Source organism: Esox lucius, chromosome 9 (genome assembly GCF_011004845.1).
Source record: "Esox lucius isolate fEsoLuc1 chromosome 9, fEsoLuc1.pri, whole genome shotgun sequence".
In the NCBI taxonomy this organism is placed as follows: domain Eukaryota; kingdom Metazoa; phylum Chordata; class Actinopteri; order Esociformes; family Esocidae; genus Esox; species Esox lucius.
Window position 1 is genome coordinate 11,981,930 of NC_047577.1, and position 21,194 is coordinate 12,003,123.

Here is a 21,194-nt window from a genome sequence, read left to right on the forward strand (position 1 = left end):
CATGGTTACTGAATCTCTTCTCACCATGGCAACTGTCGCCCAAGCAACTGAGCGTAGCTATGCAACTAGGACGCTGAGTGGAAAAAGGATTTGGGCAGAAATAACTCCCTAGACATTTTCTGGCCAAAGATCCTATTATTAATATCCTTAGGGTGACATCTTTTAGATGTTTAAGGGCTATTGTACTCTGAGGAAGTCTTGTTCAAAGCCAAAACAGGTAAACATTTTAGAACTACAGTTCCTTGGAGGGGAATTAATCAAACGTGGCTTTGTGGACGGCTAATTTGAGCTTGAAACGAGACTATCCCACAAAGTGATGAATTGGCCCTGTTACAAGATCCGGAGCACTCAGCGTTCACTTCACCTATTTAAACACACAGTACATCTATAAATACGCTGCTCCGTAGTCTGGATTCTGGAAGGAGAACGCCAGCATGTATGACGGGTCGGAGCCCATAATCCCACTGAGAGGCTGCGGGAATAGTATTTGTCACTCTGTGTGTGTGTGTGCGTGCGTGTATGTGTGTGTTTTACCGGGCCTCTTTTAGCAAGACACTGAAGTTGCTTCTGACCCCCTCTTCTGGTGTTTCTGGACACTGCAGCCGAAAGGGATCAAGATCACCCCACAGAGCACCATAGTCTTGTCTTGAACTGTCTATAAGAAACACCTAAAATGCGCACACATGGTCCCTGGGTCACTGGATCCTTTACATACGGTCAGTGTAGATCCGGAAATGACTCTCATTTCCTCAGGTGGGAAGTGTCGGCTGCTGCGCTGGTCTACCTGGCTCTGGTACATAAAGGTTCAGCCGGGCTCTGTGACAAAAGAGGTGGCCAATGGCTTTGTCTCATTGTGTTCCTTCTTATTTCCATTTAAAAGGTACTGGGTTATTTTTTTCGAATGTTACCTTTTCAGTGTTTCAAATTACTTTTTTGGGCAGCTTATTTTCTTGTTTCACAGGTGGGGAACATTCGATTGACTGGTCTTTGTCTGTTGTGAAAGCTCTCGCCTTTGACTCACCAAGCAGCCACCTGTAAAACAGGCCCTCCACATAACATATGCTGGGTGGAGGCAGTTGGACAATTCATTCTAATGCTGACGACATCTGATGCAGCCCTTCGGGGCCAATGGTTGTTTCCAGTGAGAATCAACTGACGTTTAACATGACAAAAGACAGAGAAGGAATGGCAGTTATACCCAGACCAAAGTCCCACAGACCTTTGTCTGAAGTCGTATGAGGAGATAACCGGTGATGAATGTATCTGGTTACTTCTCTGTCACATAACGATGGAGAACCTGGGAGCACAATTCAGAAGGTATTTTGGCAATTCCACTTCTAACCGGGAAATGTTGCATAAGGTAATAATGACCAGCTGAGTAATCACCTTACAATAATATATCGTGATATTTTAATCATAACATCTTTTTTCATTGACAAATTAGTTATAGGTAACTGTTTAATGGTTCCTTTGTTATCAATTAACTATTGCTGTGCTGGACTGTTATATCTATAGTCTAGTATACCAGCAACATCGGTTTGGGTTCCACTTTAGTCCCTGTCTTTAAGAGTTTCACTTTAGGGAGCCCAGACGATGTCATTTGACTGCAAGAGATTTAATTGCCTTTCATGGAATTACAATAACATGATGAATGCTACACTGTCTACTGACATAGCTCACTGATCCACATTCAGCTTTTTTGCTCTGCTGCTCCTGACATAATTTGAATGTCAATCCCCATGCCACCCCTAATCAGAATGTACCACTTTTGTGTAGGTGTATTGTGTAGTAGCGCATCAGCCCATTGGCCTGTACCATTAGTGTCAAAAAAGGGTGTGCTCCTGATGGCTCTGTTATGGCCCTCTGTACTGAAGACTATTACTGCAAAGAGTTCCAACCCAACACCTTTGACCCCTCCCGTTGTGGTTCCTGCCTGCGGCCAGAACACATGCATCTGACCACGACCTCACAGGTGAGCCAGGAAGAAGCCTTGTGGAAAATCGACTACTAAATCCTATTAAAGTTACGGGTTTCGGAAAACAACAGAACTTTGCCACAAGTCTCAGTAAAAGTTTGAAAAACTTGTTTTCTTTTCTCTGCCCCACGACGCGGTTTCTTAATGAGTGCTGTTGTTTCTTAATGAACAAAGGCAGAAGTCACACAAAGCAATGTGGCAGTACAACCACAGACTAGACAGGCAATTCATTATAATGTTAGTTATACAGCAGGTGTGACCAACACTCAGTTTGGCGTTTGATTCCATCATTATTCTATAATTAATTAATGAAAAGCTCATTTGCATCCCTTGGGGGAAAGCCAGTAATCTAATATGCCCACAGAACACATGCACACAAACACACACAAACACATCACCAGCCCACTTAACTGAGCTCGGAGGATGACCCTGTAGCAGAAATACACTTCTACTAATCATTACTGTCATTTGAATAATCCTTTCATTTCCCTTACCAGAATAAACCTGATAGAAATGCACGCCTGCACACAACACAGGAGATCTAGAGGCCAAAGTTGAAGAAGTAAAGGGAACAAAGAGTGCGTTTTAAGGCGGAATGAAAGCAGGGCGAGGACAGAGCTGATTAGAGTGGGCTGGGTTCTGGTAGGGTGACGGACGAAGACCAATGAAATAATGATGAGACGGAGACAGAGAGGGACGCTAGCTTCTATTACCATGGTCTGTGCAGGCCTAATGTATTGGCTCCGGTAGAGGAGGTGAAAAGAGGAGATGAGGGAGGAGGAACACAGGGGGAGAGAGGCAGCTGCAACTTGTCGCCCTTTCTTAACAGATTCTTAACAGATTCTTAGCAGATTCTCTAAGGGATGCCGACGGTAGGACGCCAAGCAGGTGCGGTAAATATATTTGTTCCAGCTTCATATAAAACCTTCTTAGGGTTAGCTGCAGTTGAAATATTTACTCATTCTTGTTACTTGTGTTTGTTTCACTGCTTTGTCTGTGGACGGTGGTTTTTCACATGCCTGTTGAATTCACATTGGAGGTGGTGGAATTCATATAACTTTCGATTCATCATTCGAGTCAATCTTCAATTTCTGTACCTATAAGCCATCTCCACTGATGATCACTCTTCAAATTACAATGCAAATCTATGAAAACAAAGAAAACCCTTTTTAACTGAAAGCCTCTTTCTCAAAACTGGTCATTGATTAGTGTGGAACTCTCTGAATTATTAACAATTACCCGAAATGGGGGCTGTTCCACGAATCAGGGCAAACACAACTTCCTGTCTGAGGTGACCAGCTACAGTGATGTCACCACGACTGTCCGGACCAATCAGGAGAGCCTAACTCACCCTCCAAGCCCTCACTGGGAACTCAATATCTGTGACACTGACACAGCACGGAGGTGAGTGTTCCCTGGCAGTTCACTTTGGTAACACGTTAAATTAAGGTACAAATACAAGGTTTAAAGGTAATTCTTTAAGGGTTTATAACTCGCTTTACAACTAGTTTTTTGAAATGGTTTATCACACCTATTATAACGCAAGGTATTAGAAAGTATTTTAAGTGAATACTTCGATTGCTGCCGACTGTGGTTTCTCTCTCAGCAGCAGTCAGGAAGAACAGTGGCATGTTCAGCCGGGCCCAGGGAGGAGTGGCTCCGCCAGCCCAGCAGGCTGCTTTGTGACTGGGCCAGCTATGACCCGGCTAGACCCCTCTGCCCATAGACCATCACACAGCTCCCCAATGGAGGAGAACAGAGGCCGGGAGAGATTCAGACGGCCATCAGGTGAGAACAGGGAGGCATTCCGTCTGAGACGTGTCCTCTTCATTGAAACTCAAAATCTTATCGTTGAGTTATTTTATTGATCAGGCCGTGTCACTACTCCTCGCTAGGTTCAAGAGGAGAGAGCAGCTACTTCTCTCCGGACAGGAAAGCCCTATTCGAGGGTTTCCAGGCTCAGGCGGAGGGTGTATCCCAGCGCCCCTACCGTTACTATGAGAGGGGACACCCGCTCCCTAACAACCACAGCCCGGAGCCCAAGGCCTCCATCCCCTACCGCAATGTGAACCTCGGCATCCCCTCCCAAAGGAGAAATGAAGACACTTTCCTGCAGGAGACTTGGAGGAGTGAGTCTCCACAAAGGTACACGTATCACTCCAACTTCAGACGCGGAGGGGCTGAATCTCGAAACCAGTCGCCGAGCAAAACCCGCTCCCCGAGCCCAAACAGGCACAGACTGGCTGAATCGCGATCCGCGTCTTCACGACGTCGTAGCTCCCCGCCGAGAAATCACGCTCCGTCTCACTCGTCATCTCTGCATCAGTCGGGGCGCTCCAGTCCTTCGCACAGACGAGGCTCTGTACTATCTCACCACCACTCCCCATCTCGAAACGCTCCCACCTACAGACACGCCGACTCCTCCCACAGAGGAAATGGTGCCTTGGAGCGTCACGCCAATGGGAGTGACCGACAGTCAAGAGCATCAAGAGGGTCAGCGGGGTCAAGGCGTCCGTCCCACAATTCAAATGGTCACAGTTTGGACTCGGAAACGCTGTACAAAAATCTCGATGCGATCTCTCGCCGTAGCTCCACGGCCTTTCAGACAAAGTCCTACGAAGGCTCCAGGAGCCCCCGGCCCCGGGCAGACACAAACCCCTCTCCTACAACTCGCAATTGGGCTACCCGAGAATGCTCTCCCCCTAAAAGTGGTTATAGTACTCACAGCCACTCCCCCCAAAGAGAAACCAACTATAGAGAAACCGGAACTGAGACAACATTTAGCTACTCAAGGAAACCAGAGAGGGACAACAGAAATGAACGCCCAGATAGGAACACCAAAACCGACTGCAGCTCCCTTCAAGGTTCATTGCGTGGCTCCTCACAGTCCCTTAGCCCTGCCCCCTCCCATTGCTCCTCCCCTCCACAACTAGGCGTTGACTCCCGGCTGCTAGCCAATTCGCTGAAGCCGCATGCAGCGATCGCGGAAAGGGACCACCGTCCAATCGGTGAGAGGAGCAAGAGTACAATAAGGCGTGGCCTGGAATACCTGCTGACAAGAGAGGAGCCCAAGAGGACCGCCTCAGTAGACTCCCAGGGCATGACCATAGAGGACTATGTCATCCTGGCCGACATCCCCAGGACCGACAAGGGGTCCGACGGAGATGAGGGAGAGTTGGTGCTGGGCAAGAGGAGGAGAGCTCAGAGCCCCAGTCCACGGAGGGACCAGAGTAACAGGACAACCAGGTGAATAGGGAGTGGGGAGGTGATGAGGGAGGTGAGAGTGGACAGAGCAGGAACGAATGGAGAGGGAGCAAACAAAGCATTGCCCTAACACTAACCCCTATATTTTAAGTACTGTTTTGGTGTTTGATTCGTAAATAGTTGACTATAATGAGGAGGGGGACATTTCTGGAGGTTGTGGAGAGCAGAGGATAAATTGGTACATCCTATGGGGTGACCATTTTTTTTAGCAGACTTATCCAGAAAAAAAACCATGCAAGAGCATTTAGGGTTAAGCTAAGGGGCACATCAACATACTTCATCAGCTCGTTGGGTTCAAACCAGGAAGTTTTGGTTACCGGTCAAATGCTCTGACGCTGTATCTGTGTCTGTCAGACTCTAGGACACTATTCCTCTAACTTCCCTTTGTTTCAGATATGCAGAAGAATCAGAAGGCTACACCATGAGGGCTGAATGTGACGAGAGAGGGAGAGGCAGAGAGAGGGGGAGAGAGAGGGGGAGAGAAAGGGGGGAGAAAGAGAGGACTACGTGTGGGCTCTCAGAAGACGGACGACTCTCCCCAACTCCTTCCGCTACTGCTCTTCACCAACAGGTAAACCATTTGTCATTTTCGAGTTCTGTACTTTAAAAGAACAACTTACATGGTGTCATACCATGAAATTATTTTTTTTTGTTACAAACCATTTCTTTAAGAATTCCGGTCATCAGACTGGAAAGGGCCACAGATCTTCTAAACCACAGGAGAGAGTTCTACCTGAAAACACTGACGTACAGCCTGGACAGAAAGGCTGGATGTCAAAACTGGATGAATATGGAGAGGTAAAGCAAATGATGCCAACGAGTAAGAACAAACTCGCCCATTTACAGGAAGGCCTTGTTAAAGACCTTTCCAAAACGACTGCAGTGCTTTCAATATTTTGAGGAGCCGCTGACTTGACTCAGCTTGGTCTCTGGGTTGTGTTCCTAACAGTGGAGGAGGCACTGGTTCGTGATGGGCGACGCTGCGCTGAGTTTCTACAGGGACTCTGAGGCTGAGGAGGTGACATAATTTCCTGTATCTGCAATATCAGTTCCCCAGTCAGTCTCACACCCTGTGAATAACCCTAATAGGATGTTGTGTCTGCATCAAACCCGTACTTCCTGCTCCGTTTTAGTCACATGACCTGGATGGAGAGATAGACTTGACTGACTGTGTCAACGTGCTGGACTGGGATACGGACAACAACTATGGATTCCAGATACACGTATGTGCTTTTCTCTCACCGTGTCTACCGATACTTCACCCTCACCATCCTCTCCAGCTGAAACGTTCCCCTTGGTGGTTCACTTCCAGGAGGATGTGAATGGGGGGGGCACTACAAAACCATTTTGACAGTCGGTATCTATTTGAGTCACTTAGTTCCTGTTTGGAACGCCTTCAGTTACGGCCGCCCTCTTTCTGCTTTCTGTTAACTAGACGAAGGAGGCAGTGTTCACTCTGTCTGCCTCCACCTCCAGGATCAGGAGGAGCTGGGTTAAGGCTCTGAGACAGGCCGTCCAGCAGCCCAGACCCTCCCCACGGTGAGTGCTTCTCTCCTGTCAGCCGGCTAGTGCACACTTTGGGGAATAGGGTGCCGGGTCCTCCACTTAAACTGGTCAATGTCCTGACAATCGTCTACACAGTGAGTTTAGAGGCTCAAATGTAATACAGCAGGGTAAGACGTGAGCAGGAAGCCACGGTGTATCTGAAACCTCTTTCTCATACCACAGACAGTCAGACGACAGTGGCAGAGGACGACACGGTTACCGCCCACCTGCGTCACCCCACAGTCCTCCCTCCAATCCCCCCTGCGAAGACTCTGAACCTCAAAGCCCCAGCTCCACCCCCCGCGCTCATCAAATGGACTCTGAGGATTTAGATAGGATGTCTTCCAAAATGTTTGTGGCCAGTCAGAGAGAGGCAGGGGAGGGCTGGGACAGGGAACAGGCCAAGCGATTGGAGGAGAGGAACAAGTGGTTTGAGGAGGGGATCCCGTTCAGTGACAGGGGCGGCAGATGGGAGTCTTTGGAGCTCAAGACAGGCGGTGTTCCCTTGGCTGTCACTCACACCATGGATGTGGATGTCAGCAAGAAGTGGGCGGAGCTTGAAAGCCTGTCATTCAGGGAGATGAGCGAGCTGTCACTTATTGGTGCACAGACCAATCAGAGCCATGAGACGATTCCTAATGGCACGACACAAACAATATTGACGACCAGTGCAATGGCCCTACAGAGAGAGGTAGAGTGAGAATTTTTTCACCCAATATTTTCCTGAATCAAAACATTTAAAATGTAATAACCCGTTATTTCAAATTAATTTGCTAGGGAATTATAAAAACAGAGAGGATGTATTTTCCCAATAAACATTTGAATAATTTAGGGGATCTGTCCTCACCCACCTCACATTTCCTCCCCTCTGTCTCTCTCTCTCTTCCTCTGACTCTGTCTCTTTATCTCTCACACTCTCCATGTATCCCTCTCTTTCAGGCATTATCGCTCAGGCAACAGGTGAAGGGTCTGCGTATGGAGCGAGTAGCTATGGGGACGGAGGTGGAAGGAATGTGTGGCCCCGGGGCCCCTTGCAGCCAGCGCCTGGAGGCCATGGAGGAGGCCCACCACAGGGCCCTGAAGGAGCTCCAGGAGAGCCACGCAAGGCAGATCCGAGACCTTCAGGCACAGAGGGACAGGCTGTTGCAGGAAGAGAGCAAGGCCACCGCGCAAGGTGAGCAGGGGAGACTTGTTGGGGTACACAACGGGCAATACAGTACGTTGTATGAATAGTTCAGGTGTTTTCTAGAGGTGACATCACAAACAGGGGTTGGGATCGTTGTGGCTGTGGACCAGAAATCCCACCTACCCATTCCCCTGTCCTTCAACACTTCACTTCATTGTTCTCATTTATTCCCTTGTCACGGCACGACGCAACCACTCCTGCGCTGTTCAGCCGTGGAGGCCCTGAACTGGGTCCACAGCGAGGAGCTGGTGAGGGAGGTGGAGAAGGCTAGGAGGATGCCTGGAGGCCAGGCCCATGTGGATCCTACGTACAACGGACAGATGTAAGACCACCTCTTTTTAGCCACACGTTCAAATCAAAGGCAAGAACTGAATGTGGTTGATTGCTTGTGCATTCCGTGTGTGGACGCCCACCGCTGTTTAGGATTGTGTTACTCGATTCTGAGCAGGCCCCAGGCTGATGCTTTCAGTAGCGAGTTGGACGTCCTGTCAGAGAGATACTCCCAGAAATGCCTGGAGCTGAGCAGGGCTGAGCAGAGCGGGAAAGACAGAGAGACAGAGCTAAATCGGATGGAAAGAGAGATGGAGCAGCTTTGCAAAGAGAACAAGGTCAGAGAGCAGAGAAAGTGAGCAGTGTGTCATGAAAAACTAATAACCAACTCATTTATGATGTAATAAACAACAAATTAGGAAGTGTGCCATACCTCCAGTCGATGCATAAGTCTTATTACAATTATTATTTACATTTTTCCTTCCTGTTTCTCTTAGGAGCTGCAAGCTCGTCTGACGGAAGAGATCAGCCGGATGCGCTGTTTCATAATGGGTCAAAGATCAGCATGCGTCTCCCCTGGCAACTGTGAGCGCAGTCCCTCAGAATTGGAAGTAAGTTGAAATGTTCATAACCTCCGAGTGGTTTTGTTGAATGGCTTGTGGAGTAGTGTTGTCCACTGGTGATCCCAATTTGGTCTAGCGCTCACTGCCATCTGTTGGCTGAACCAGAATGATTCAGAAACCCTGAAACCATTTATTACCTCAATGAAAACAACGGGGGTTCTTAAAATATAGGTCATATGAGTCATAGGGTTGTCCAGCAGGCTAAGCCGCTATCTCTGTTACACATGTACCACCACAGCATGAGTTTGATTCTGGCCCAGGGCTATTTTGAAACACTGTAATGTTTCTCTTCAGTGTCAAAAAGACCTTTAACTATTTGGTCATTTAAGTAGCCGCCTATCAGAAGCATTAGGATAATTCCATAATTCCTACACAGGTTAATAAAGACCAGTGTTATTTGGTTTTGTTCTGCAGATGCTGTTGCGAGCAAAGGAGAATGAGGTTGTGTACCTCCAAAAGGAGGTCAGCTGTCTGAGGAATGAAGTGCAGTCTCTTACTATGGTACCGTTTCAATAGGGAAGCTGTTAGTTGCATTCTCCTCGGGTCCTCTCCCCTCATCAAAATCCATTGAAGGAAAGAGGTTAGAGAGGGCTTTCTTACCCAACCAGGTTTTGAGAATGAGACTGGGAGGACAAGCGGAGAACGCAACTGAGATCTTAGTCCAACAATGAGGACCTAAACCACAACAATCATCATGTCCATTATGTTATTCAGATGGGTAATATATGACCCCCCCCCCCACCCCATCCAGGAGAAGCAGAATGCATGGGACCGCTACAAGGAGGTGTATGTGGAGTTGAGTGCGATGAAGGGCACCAGCGAGCTGGAGATCAGGAACCTCAAAGAGCATCTGAGACTGGCCAATGCAGCGCTGCAAGAGGGGGGAAGAGACACCTGAGAAAGTGTGGATGGATTTTTGGATAATTATGGTGTTTTCAATCAGACAATTTTGCAAGAAAAAAAGAGATTCTACTGGACAAAATAGGGCGTGTCCCTCTTCATTTTCCATTTAAGAAGCTTTTGCTACAGAAACCTAAGAATGACGCCCCCCCCCCCCCCTTCTCTCTAGGGGTGTATTCATTACTCCGATTACAAAACTTTTCATCTAATGCATGACGTTTTGTAATGGACACCAGTTACTGTTCAGGAACAAAATGCAAGCAAACCAAGCATGAGTTTCCCAAATACTCTTGATTAGGTAGCATTTTTATAAGATTTTGAGAAAAAGGTTTCCATTGATGAACATGTTCCCACCGAATCTGCATAATGATTACACCCTGGAAAATTCAAAGACACAACACGGTTCTCTAACTCAGAAACGCTTGGATCTGAATTTTACCTATCAACCAAGCACATCATATATTATTGCAATCTGTCTGATGACAGCACAGCTCGTGATGTGGAACAATCACTGGGTGATGCATGCAAGGCCTGAGCAGGAGAACGTGACTAATGGCATTGTGTTGTTTCTTTCTTATGGTGGGGTGGGGGGGTGGCTTGGAATTGCCCAAAATAACACACTGTTTCATATAATGAAATTGGAACTAAAGTATATTAAGATTCCAGCAAGACTACGATACGAGTTTGAGGAACCACCGTTTTTGTTGTTGCTGAATGACAATAACAAATCACTCCCAAAACTGACACCAAAGAATGTAACTCAACATTTTTTTTCCATAGAGTATCAATTTATTAAGACACATGCGAGTAAGTGAGGAGGCTAGTTGTGATTTGGCCTCACAATAACTTAAAACAATATGTAGTATTCACGGTGATAAGCAGGCGACAATGGGAAGACAATTTCATAATAGGAAAGGCAAAGGATGAGCGGAGCCGGACGAGGTCATAGGTCATCTTCTCCTGTAGTGGTGGCATCTCTCTCTCAATCATACTGGTCGTGTTTGAGAGGATTAAAAAATGTTTTACATATCTATAAATAATCATAAGTCATCATATATGATGCAAGGTTATTTGTAGATAAGTCGGCAGTCGCCTGCAGTAGTTTTGATCCTCTCCAACAAGGCAACAGACAAGCCATCATTATTGCAAAGCACCCTGGGAAGGAATTGAAATAAAAGCAATGTTAATGGTAATTAATTCTAACTTTTTTTTATGGGATTCAAATGTTCTTTACATAACCACTGTAAATATTTCAAAATGTTACAAGGGACGTTTTTTCGGGGCAGATACCATTATGTTTTTGGGACTTTAGTATATAAAGCTGTCTTCTACTGTAGCTTGTGCCTCCCGGTAGGACAGACATTTATTCTGAAAAGTATTAATACTTGCAATTCCTTTCTTATCATCACTGGCCTTGGTTCAGTCGTCGTCATCATCATCCTCAGGGACGAAGATGTCATGCTCCTCCAGTAGAGCCGCAAAGTTCTTGCTGATCAGAGTGCCCACATACAGGAAGGGGATCACTACAGCGGTCATGCGAATCAGGCCAAAGGATACCTGGGATGAAAAGGGTGGGGGGTTCAGAGCATAATCTGAAGGACTGCTGCGTGAACATAATCCAGTAGTAGATTGATTACATTGTTCAAAGCCTGATTTTTTCCCCCCTTCTCATACAAATTGGCTCAGGGTAATGTAGACAATTTCCTGAATAATCTTAATGTATTTGCTAGCCTACAGGATTGACAGGAACTATCCCATTTCGAATGGTTTCTTAAAATATGTAGTTAGATTTAACGAAAAGACCATGTCAAATTACAAAAGAAAATGTTACAGATGATCTTGCTGTTCTCCTTTTGATATAATTCGGATTAATTACTTCCGTATATTTCCCTTGCATAAAACAAACACAAGCCCATTGGTTCCCACAGTTCTCTCTCCAAATGTATGTGGCTACGATTGGCCAAGAAAACAATCAATCTGCTCCAAGACCATGACAGGAACCTCCCACGTTAACAGTAGGGTTAATGTACCGAATGGGCTTGCCCAATGCATTCAAACTCACTTTATCCGGCTTTGGTAGAACACCGCCATTTGCTGTTGATACGGCAGTTCGAAGTTGGTTCTGTCTTGGAGTGTGGGACGGTTTCAAGACGGTGTTACGGCTTACTATCGCCGTATTTCTCGATACGAGTGTCCGAGAGAATCGCAAAACAGCTGTCGCCATTTTTCCAGTTTAGGGTGGGCGGGACGAAAAATGTTTATGGGTGGGTTCGAGGCGTCACTATCCGCGATGTAATTAGCCGCATTTATGATGACATCAAAGATCAGAAAGCACATAATACCTTAGTATAACACGTATACCTCCATATAACGATGAACAATTATTTGCCAAATACATAAAGAATTTGTACAAATTATTCTAGATGTTTTTATTATGGGCTTTTCTTACTGCCCTGTCCATATGTAGATCCCAGTGCAGGTATATGCTACGTGCATTGTATGATACATTACTGTTGAGCTACTTCAACTAGCACCGCAAAACGAATATATATATATACAGTTAGGTTTTACTTAGTACACGATATCTACACATAGGATGTACGCTTAACGATCAAAATGACGTCATGTGTCATTCAACCAACCAGCGCGTGCGGATTGCGAATGCGGCACTTCCTTCGAGGCAGAGCGCGCTCGGGAAGAGGAGGAAGTCGAAAAATAAAGGACACCGAATAAATATAGTTAGAATATGAGAGCTAGGTCTATGATATTTATGGTCTAACAAGGGATTGTGTTTGGCCTCACAACTACAAAAAACGTCGTGTTTACCTAAATAATCCGAACTTCAAATAACACCCCACTTACTGCTTAGCTAGCTGTCCCCTCGCCATACGTCGAGTTGAGACGAAAGGGGAAGAGAGCAGGGCTAGTGAATTTGGAATAGGGTAACATAACCTTTAGATTTAAATTATTACAAACTTGATAATTATAAACGTTAAGTTGGTGGAAGGTCTCGAGAAAATGTTTTAGCGAGCTATTTTGTTTCAACTAGTCGTCACAGGAACTTGAGGTTCTCTGAGAAAAGTTCGACGTCCACGAGCCGTAAGAGGCCTGTGGTCGAGGCTGCATGCAGCAGAGACCATCGGCTTGTAGTGTCGGTCACATACACAATCAAGAAACATGTCGGCCCAAGCGCAAATGCGAGCAATGTTGGACCAGTTGATGGGCACGAGCAGAGATGGTGAGTAAATGACCTACTAAATTGTTTCATTGTAGTTCGATGTTTCAAACCAGTTATTAGCATGCCGAGCATGTCTATCGTTAGCCAGCTACAGTATGTAGCTTCCTTAACCTGGAAACCAGTGCCTAAATGCTAATGCTAGCTAGCTCGTGTTAGCTACTTGTTGGGTTCTCATGAAAGTAAACACAACAGGGAACATTGATTCGGACCTTGCCACGTTGACATTAACTAACTAGGGTATTATTGTTTCCTCACGAAGTGGTGTTTACTTTAAATGGCTACGAACAGTAGCATGCTACTACGTTACATTTGGTTTCAGAAATGAATGATCCACATGGGCTTCCGCACCTGATCTCTACCTCGACTCTGGTATAGACCTTTTACGTATACGCTCCGTAGATCACCCTGAGGGCAGAGGGTAGTCTTTAGACTACACCATTGATATTCAACTTTAACCCTACGAGGTTCGGAGCCTGTTGCTTTTCTGTTGTACAAGATAATGAATTGCAGTCATCTGGTGAGGCATATCTTAACCAATCCTGGAGAGGTTAAGAACGGAAAGAAAATAACCCAGCTTTGAGGTCCAGAGTTAAATATGACAGTTCTAGATAATTGCATTAATTGAAAGTTGCCTGGTATGTACACTTAGCTGATGTTATGTTTCATGTAATGATCATGAAACTTTAAACTCTTTTCATTGATTGTGTTTTTACCTTTTCTTTAGGAGACACCATGCGCCAGAGAATCAAATTTACAGATGAGCGGGTCTGCAAGAGTCATTTGCTGGACTCATGTCCTCATGACATTCTCTCCGGCACTGTGAGTACATCCCATCATAGTCGCCATGGTCACTGTGTTCACAGGATGGAAATAGAGCACGCTGTCAATTGCAATCCTGAGCAACCTAAGTTTGCCTTGGTGTGACTGACCTTATCGATGGGTTTTTGTTGGCGTCGTGTACAGAGAATGGACCTGGGAGAGTGTGTGAAAGTCCATGACCTGGCCCTCAGGGCTGACTTCGAGATCGCCTCCAAGCAACAGGAGTACTTTTTTGAGCTTGACGTGAGTTATGTCAGAATGTCATACAGCTTCTCTGGGTATACTAGGTTTATGTGATCCCTTTTGATCGGTGGACTTTCTCTTTCTTCATTGTTTCTTAGCCTTTTCATTTGTTCTGTTGTTTTACATCTTGTTCACACACACACGTCTTTCTCTGGATGTCTTCTGTCTCACCCCGCATCCTTGTTGTCCGCCCGTGTCTCCGCAGGCAGCGGAGCACCTTCAGTCATTCATCGCCGACTGTGACCGAAGGACAGAGTTGGCCAAGAAAAGACTGGCTGAGACTCAGGACGAGATCAGCGCTGAGGTCGCCGCTAAGGTGACCCCCCCCCCCCCCCACATGGCCACTGGGTTAACCGGCGCTATTAGTTGAAACAGAACTTTGTGGTATTTGTGTTGTTTAAGGTTTTTTCCGGGATTGAACGTGTCTAACTCATGATTAGAATACTCCTCACTGGAAAATGTCACGATTCTGATCCCTTCCCCTGTGCTGGCGTCAACAGGCTGAGCGGGTTCACGAGCTAAACGAGGAGATCGGCAAGCTGCTGGCCCGGGCTGAACAGCTGGGTGGCGAGGGGAACGTGGACGAGGCACAGGAGGTCCTGGAGAAGGTGGAGAAGACTCGTGCCATGAAGAAAGAAGCGGAGGTCAGTTACCCCAGGGGTCAACTACAGACCCTGTGTATAAAAGCAGCTCTTACACATGCCACTCTCACGACCATGCACATCTGCTGTGGTAATATTAACAGAAGCCTCCTAAACGTCGCTTCATTACAGGACGTTTACAGGAACTCGATGCCGGCGTCCAGCTTCCAGCAGCAGAAGCTCCGGGTGTGCGAAGTGTGCTCTGCCTATCTGGGTCTCCATGACAACGACCGCCGCCTGGCTGATCACTTCGGGGGCAAACTGCACCTGGGCTTCATTGAGATCCGGGAGAAGCTGGATAGGCTACGGGTGAGAAACCCTCAGCAGATTGTCCGGCATTTAAACGAAACGCGTTGCTTGATGTTGGGCTGTAATTGTCCAGTGTTCAGTGTTTCCCAGGGTGCCTTGTCTGTCGAGAGAAGGGTAGTTATCGTCTGTGTCCATGTTTGTTAGTGACAGAGACACCGGATGTTGCAGCATTATATTTTTTATGTCCTTTGGAATTCACAGGGTGAGATATATATATATATATTTTACACTGTTTTATTTTGACACCAGGGTTATGGTTTATCACGGGTTGCGGTGTGTTCATGGTCCCATTTCTAAAACAGTCAGTGTTGATTTAAGACAAAATGAAAAAGTGTGTTAGAAATGGAAACTTTTTTACGTGGATCGGAAGGGTTTTACTGTGTGTGAGCAAAGTTGCACCATGTCTAAATGGTTGTCATTTTCCTTTTTTGCCTCTTACAGAAAGCAGTCGTTGAGAAGCAAGAGAGAATGCGGATGAGAAGGAGGGAGGAACGCGACAAGGAAGAAGAGAGAGAGAAAGAGTGGGAGCTGGAACGAGAACGAGAGCGAGAACGGGAAAGAGAGCGAGAGAGAGAGCGTGAAATCGAACGTGTACGGGAACGGGAGAGAGAGCGGGGGGAGAGAGAGCGACGGAGGTTAGTTAAATCTCACAAGATTTCGCCTTCATGTCACACTTCAGACCAAGGCTTTTCACGTGCCCTTTCACCTGTATCATAACGGTCAACTTTGGCGTCGGCCCTTCTAACCCTCCCCCCCAGGACACGGTCGAGAAGCACTGAACGATACAGGGAGGGAGGTAGCTCATCCTCCCATCGCTCGCGACGACACCGCTCCTCCCGCTCCAGGGAAGAGGGAGGCGAGCGGGACCGGGAGAGGGAACGTAAGCATAGACACAAGGACAGGCATCGCTCGCGCTCCCACTCTCACAGGAGCAAGAGGAAGAGGTGAGGCCCGAGCTCACAGACAACTCTGGCTTTGAACACGGCTCACAGCCGTTACGTCGCGCTAACAATCAGGGGTGTGTTCATCTGGCACCAAGTAAAAAAGAAGTTAAAAAAAAAAGAGAGACCCCCCGTGTCCCTCTGTTTGAAAAACCTCCCACCCCAATAGATTGTTTGGATTACTTTTGTCTTCTGGTAAGACGCCTCGTCTGATCTTTGTTTTGATGATCCTTTCAGGTCTTCCAGAGACAGATCCTCACATACCCGAGAAAGGGAGCCCCGCTCGCCGTCCCAGCGCTCCCCCTCGGGGCGCTCCCCGTCCCAGGAGAGATGGAGGGAGAGCGGGGGAGAGGGACCACCCCGGCCACGGGATGGAGACGGACCCGAGCCCGTGACCAGGGAGGACAGGGAGAGGTCCACCTCCCCAGAGATGATGACCAGGGGCAGAGAACGAGAACGATCGCTGTCACTGGAGAGGGATAGACGTTCCAGCTCCGACGGGGAGAGGGAGTCGGGGGAGATATGACTTTGAGGAGAACCTCAGAGGTCACGGTAGAGCAGACGGGCTTTAGAAAGATGGATGAACAGCCGGTTTCGATTGGCTCGTTACCCCTCTGTAACGCCATTACCCTTAGATGTTTGCAGATCTGTACCCTGCTTATACCTAGCCACACCTTATGGATCGGCAATCAACCGAGGTTTTGCGCCGGGGGGGGGGGCGGGGGTGCGTGCGTGAGTGAGTGAGTATGTGTGTTCATTCAGGTTGAAGTGGGACATCAATTGGGCAAGTGGGAGGGAAAATTGGGAAAGTATGACTTCCAGGTGGAAGTGGCTTTAAATTGGGTTAATTAAAAAAGGCTGTAAAAGGAATTAAGTTTGCCTGGAAGCAGTACTTTATTTCGCGTCATCTGTGAGTAAAAGTACGACTTGGAAATTGGGGGTGGGGTGGGTGTAGTATAGGGAGATAAAAGTTCTACCCATTCAAACCTTTTATTTTACATTTAGAAATGCTGTTGTTTTTTTTTTTTATAATCCTCTACAATGTTGATACTGTTGTCTTCTGGGTTCCATTTAGAATCCCAATATGGGTTTCATCTGGTATGTGTGTACAACTTGGATTTATACACAAACATTAAAAGTGACATACAAACAATTCCTTTGACAAAAACTTCTGAGAGTACCACTTCAGTCTTTACACTCATGATTATAATTTTAGTTGACAATGTACAAGCATTTGCCATACTAGTACTTCTACTGGTATATAGCAGAAACCCAGAAACTGACACACACACTGTCCTTTTGCTGTGAGACATAGTGAATAAAAGTTCTGCTTCCATTGTGACTTGTACTTCCTGTCTTTTCTTTGTTACTGTTCAAAAAAAGTAAACGTTTCATTTGTTACACTTTTGGAACAGTAGATGGCAGTAATATCTTTTTTAAGCCAGGTGTTACACTTAGTGAGTTCTACCCGTGTAGTCTACTTAGTCTGCTTGATAAACATGATCCTGGCGAGCCTGTCACCCGGGTGAGACCCGACATCTTTGAACTGCATCTGAAGCTCAATCCCAGATAAAATCTAGACTTTACCCCCTATGTAGGGTTTGAGATTTCAGAGAACTTGACATGTGTACACAATCGGTGAATTACTCTATCTTGCCCTTTAATAGGCTATGCGTGAGGTTTGCTATTTTACTTGAATACTAATTAAATCCTCTTGTCTCCGCAAGCGCCAAGCCTGTAATGTTTAGAGCCATGGGGTTATGGAGTGACTTGGCAGTGTGGCACACACTGAACTACCTTCCCTGTCAGAATGACCCATCACATTTTTTGGCAGGTTTATCTTTTCGCTTTTTGACCTAAAGCATTAATAAAATCCGCCATTAATGTGCAATACATAATTATTTTTGAACAAGAACTTGCGTCATGACGTTTCTGACGCAGGTTTGAATTTACGCGCCACATAAGTGTCAGGGCATAACCCCATAGCTAAAACATTAGATATGGGTGTTCTATAGCTATGCGAAGTGTTGTTAGCATTCATAATTTTGAATGTTTTACAACGCCCGCGCTGCAAAATGTCTTTACTCAAACCTTTTAGTAAACTTCCAGAATTAAACACGGCGAACATACTGGTAAGTGCATGGTCTTTTTTTTTTAACACGTTTGTCTAGGCTAGCCAGCTAGGTAGCTACGGTCAAATTTTAGTTGTCTAGAAAACGCTGATAGGTAATAGTTAAAAGAAACGATTTGCAAACGATTCCTTTACTTTAACCCTTGAACATTACGATTGTTTTCTTCCTACACATACTGACATTACTTGATACATGTAATTCAGTAACAACATCTGTTTAAATAGCGTACATATTATAATGTAATAAAACACCTAACTAGTTTCAGTAGCTAGATACGTGCTGTAACTTACCAATTAATGTTACGTTTTATTTCATGTCTCAGCTGGTAGAGAATGAAGAGCAGTTTCAACAAATTTTAGCTGAGACTATTGTGCTCCTAAAGAAGAATGTTAACGTCAATGTGTAAGTACTCAATGTAGTTCTCAACTAGCGGGTTACTTAGGCCTATCTACCAGAACCTCTCCAAATTATTCCAGTTTTAATCTATTATGTTCTACACTTTTCCATATATAGGAGACTTGCTAGAAGCCTCCCACTGCCAATCGAGAACGAGAAGTTTCGGCCGCGGATAGATCTGGTTGTTTTCATCATTAACCTAACTTCAGAACTCAGGTATGTTCACATACATACAGACAGGCATTTATCATATTCATGGAAATGGATACGTGAATAATCTGTGTTTTCTAGCCTCTTCATTCAGTGTTAATGTTGTTATAATGGGTTACATTTTCCTCAGTTACCAGTCAGCAGAAGTATCCCTCAAGTTTTTAGACCCCGATTACTTCCTGGGCAAAGTCTGCTTCCTCGTTACTAATGGTAAGGAAGTTGAATTAAAGGCCTATACTCTGTGATCAACGTTAGTGCATTCTATCATCTCATGCTCTTTGATTTCTATCTTTGCGTGTGCATCTCGCCATCCAGCTCGTAATGCGTCCGTGCCCCCTGAGCGTCTGATCTCTGTGAGGAAGCTAGTTGCATCTCTCCATTGCCCCTTACTGTTTGCAGAGGATCAGGTATGGATCTCTACTGTCTCAGCTATAAAGGTTATTGCATGAAAGTGATTGCTAGGAATAGAGTACAATTCCTTAGGCCTGGTTTGTTGTAAAAAAGAAAACAGAAATGTAAGTGTTTTTGTTTACATCTGCATCATTCTGTTAGGTCATAAAGCTGAAGTTTCTTTTCATTTTCTGTCTTCTGGTATTTCTTCTCACAGATGACAGATGGAGTGAATACAGCAGCCCATAGGTTACTGGCCATTCTCAAGGTGACCTCTGGCCATGTCCCTATGGCAACTGGCCTTTACCTGTCCAGCCTAACCCGCTGCACCGTACCTTCTGACATTGACCAGCAGAACTTTGACTAACCTTTGACCCTAGGGATGAGTCGAGTCTGGTTGGCTAGGTACTTAAATCAACTTATGGGTGTCTCTAAAACGGATACTTGTAACCAGTTTATATAGAATGGACTGCTTGTTTGTTAACTTTGTTTGTATGTACAGTATTTATAATGAGTACAGTACCTTTAAGAAAATGTTGCATTAGAAGCCTTTAGCAACTTCATGTCTTCCTGTAGTTTTTGTTTTATACAGATGTATGTAAAACACTCTAGTGTGGCCTGCATTCAGTGTGTTCTTGATAAGGTTCATGTCCTGGTTAAAAGGAGGTTTATTTCCCAGTGTCTGGTCTAATCAAAACTGAGGTTAGCTAAGAAGGCAGTATAAAATAAGCACATGTATTGAGCTATATTGTAATTTTACAGCATGTGTAATAGATTGTACCTTTATGGATATATTTGTTTGGGCCTTTTGTTTGCTTTAAGTCTTTATTATTCTGTTCAGTACAGGTATCTTATGTGATTTAATTTAAGTCAAATACTGGTCTCCTAAACGATGTGTTGTCATTTTGTATAAGTATACTGGTAAAAAGTTTAGGGAACACCTAAATCAGACACTAACCTTTATCCTAACCCTTACACTAAACCAGGGCAGGGCAAATTTGTATCAGGGTCCACATCAGAATTTTTAAGAGATGGAGGTCCGTAGTTGTTTTGTAATTTGTTAATCATAAAAGATTTTCAGCCCAGAAAAGGGCAGTAATTAAAACATTTATACATTAGGTACATTATAATGTCTAATTAATTTCAATTGAGATTAAGTATAAGAATGGGCTGGTGAGTTTTTTTTATTTATTACTTTTTTATTTAAAAAAAATAATGTAGGGCCCCTCAAAACTATTTTATTACCTACAGTGAGGGGGAAAAGTATTTGATCCCCTGCTGATTTTGTATGTTTGATCTGTCAATAATTTTAATGGTAGTTGTATTTGAACAGTGAGAGACAGAATAACAAATAATCCAGAAAAACAAATGGCAAAAATTTTATACATTGATTTGCATTTTAATGAGTGAAATAAGTATTTGACCCCTCTGCAAAACATGACTTAGTACTTGGTGGCAAAACCCTTATTGGCAATCACAGAGGTCAGACATTTCTTGTAGTTGGCCACCAGGTTCACACATCTCAGGAGGGATTATGTCCCACTTCTCTTTGCAGATCTTCTCCAAGTCATTACGGTTTTGAGGCTGACGTTTGGCAACTTGAACCTTCAGCTCCCTCCACAGATTTTCTATGGGATTAAGGTCTGGAGACTGGCTAAGCCACTCCAGGACCTTAATGTGCTTCTTCTAGAGCCACCCTTTTGTTGCCTTGGCCGTGTGTTTTTGTTCATTGTCATGCTGGAATATCCATCCACAACCCATTTTCAATGTCCTGGCTGATGGAAGGAGGTTCTCACCCAAGATTTGATGGTACATGGCCCCGTTCATCGTCACTTTGGTGTAGTGAAGTTGTCCTGTCCCCTTAGCAGAAAAACACCCCCAAAGCATAATGTTTCCACCTCCATGTGTGATGGTGAGGATGGTGTTCTTGGGGTCATAGGCAGCATTCCTCCTCCAAACAGGCAAGTTGAGTTGATGCCAAAGAATTTCACCCAGTTCTCCTCTGAATAATTGAGATGTTTACTGGCATTCTTCAGACGGGCCTGTACATGTGCTTTCTTGAGCAGGGGGACCTTGCGGCGCTGCAGGATTTCAGTCCTTCACAGCATAGTG

General features: G+C 45.3%; 3 protein-coding genes and 1 long non-coding RNA gene across 7 annotated transcripts; 3 read left to right on the top strand and 1 right to left on the bottom strand.

Annotated features, from left to right (window-relative positions):
• The first annotated feature begins 734 nt into the window (after window positions 1-734).
• LOC105012180 (TRIO and F-actin-binding protein) lies at window positions 735-10,473 on the top strand. The gene is made up of 17 exons (XM_029122530.2): window positions 735-753; window positions 1,875-1,972; window positions 3,243-3,379; window positions 3,582-3,763; window positions 3,871-5,221; window positions 5,633-5,810; window positions 5,912-6,037; window positions 6,189-6,257; window positions 6,373-6,462; window positions 6,675-6,778; window positions 6,968-7,475; window positions 7,724-7,958; window positions 8,181-8,292; window positions 8,419-8,578; window positions 8,738-8,851; window positions 9,278-9,364; window positions 9,615-10,473. The coding sequence occupies exons 1-17, from the start codon at window positions 735-737 to the stop codon at window positions 9,759-9,761; spliced, it is 3,717 nt and encodes a 1,238-aa protein (XP_028978363.2). The 3' UTR covers window positions 9,762-10,473.
• Window positions 10,474-10,529: 56 nt separating this feature from the next.
• Window positions 10,530-12,039, bottom strand: smdt1b. Of its 3 annotated transcripts, none has more exons than XR_002197232.3 (3): window positions 11,826-12,039; window positions 11,177-11,320; window positions 10,530-10,918 (listed from the first exon to the last, which is right to left on the bottom strand). It is a non-coding gene; the product is annotated as a single-pass membrane protein with aspartate-rich tail 1b (long non-coding RNA). The 3 variants fall into 3 exon arrangements; XR_001198308.4 differs by having other exon boundaries at window positions 11,149-11,320; window positions 11,826-12,038; XR_001198307.4 differs by having other exon boundaries at window positions 11,153-11,320; window positions 11,826-12,037.
• Window positions 12,040-12,394: 355 nt separating this feature from the next.
• zgc:158803 (LUC7 domain-containing protein) lies at window positions 12,395-17,296 on the top strand. 2 transcript variants are annotated; one of them, XM_020049880.3, is made up of 9 exons: window positions 12,395-13,001; window positions 13,726-13,820; window positions 13,965-14,063; window positions 14,269-14,379; window positions 14,564-14,707; window positions 14,837-15,013; window positions 15,455-15,648; window positions 15,772-15,893; window positions 16,192-16,451. In XM_020049880.3, the coding sequence occupies exons 1-9, from the start codon at window positions 12,941-12,943 to the stop codon at window positions 16,347-16,349; spliced, it is 1,161 nt and encodes a 386-aa protein (XP_019905439.1). In that variant the 5' UTR covers window positions 12,395-12,940; the 3' UTR covers window positions 16,350-16,451. The 2 variants fall into 2 exon arrangements, with proteins under 2 accessions (XP_019905439.1, XP_010871162.1); XM_010872860.5 differs by having other exon boundaries at window positions 12,396-13,001; window positions 15,772-15,957; window positions 16,192-17,296.
• Window positions 17,297-17,950: 654 nt separating this feature from the next.
• On the top strand, window positions 17,951-20,202 carry pane1 (proliferation associated nuclear element). Its single transcript, NM_001310992.1, has 6 exons — window positions 17,951-18,086; window positions 18,409-18,488; window positions 18,600-18,698; window positions 18,823-18,902; window positions 19,008-19,099; window positions 19,300-20,202. The coding sequence occupies exons 1-6, from the start codon at window positions 18,030-18,032 to the stop codon at window positions 19,447-19,449; spliced, it is 558 nt and encodes a 185-aa protein (NP_001297921.1). The 5' UTR covers window positions 17,951-18,029; the 3' UTR covers window positions 19,450-20,202.
• Window positions 20,203-21,194: the final 992 nt, after the last annotated feature.

Excerpts from the sequence above, each read along its gene's own strand:
- pane1 (NM_001310992.1), top strand. The coding sequence starts at position 18,030 with ATGTCTTTACTCAAACCTTTTAGTAAACTTCCAGAATTAAACACGGCG. Across the intron at positions 18,903-19,007 it reads CTGCTTCCTCGTTACTAATG|CTCGTAATGCGTCCGTGCCC; the intron begins GTAAGGAAGTTG and ends CTCGCCATCCAG. Across the intron at positions 19,100-19,299 it reads TACTGTTTGCAGAGGATCAG|ATGACAGATGGAGTGAATAC; the intron begins GTATGGATCTCT and ends TTCTTCTCACAG.
- LOC105012180 (XM_029122530.2), top strand. Across the intron at positions 3,764-3,870 it reads GAGATTCAGACGGCCATCAG|GTTCAAGAGGAGAGAGCAGC; the intron begins GTGAGAACAGGG and ends ACTCCTCGCTAG. Across the intron at positions 5,811-5,911 it reads CTACTGCTCTTCACCAACAG|AATTCCGGTCATCAGACTGG; the intron begins GTAAACCATTTG and ends CATTTCTTTAAG.
- zgc:158803 (XM_010872860.5), top strand. The coding sequence starts at position 12,941 with ATGTCGGCCCAAGCGCAAATGCGAGCAATGTTGGACCAGTTGATGGGC. Across the intron at positions 13,821-13,964 it reads ATGACATTCTCTCCGGCACT|AGAATGGACCTGGGAGAGTG; the intron begins GTGAGTACATCC and ends CGTCGTGTACAG. Across the intron at positions 15,958-16,191 it reads CACAGGAGCAAGAGGAAGAG|GTCTTCCAGAGACAGATCCT; the intron begins GTGAGGCCCGAG and ends TGATCCTTTCAG.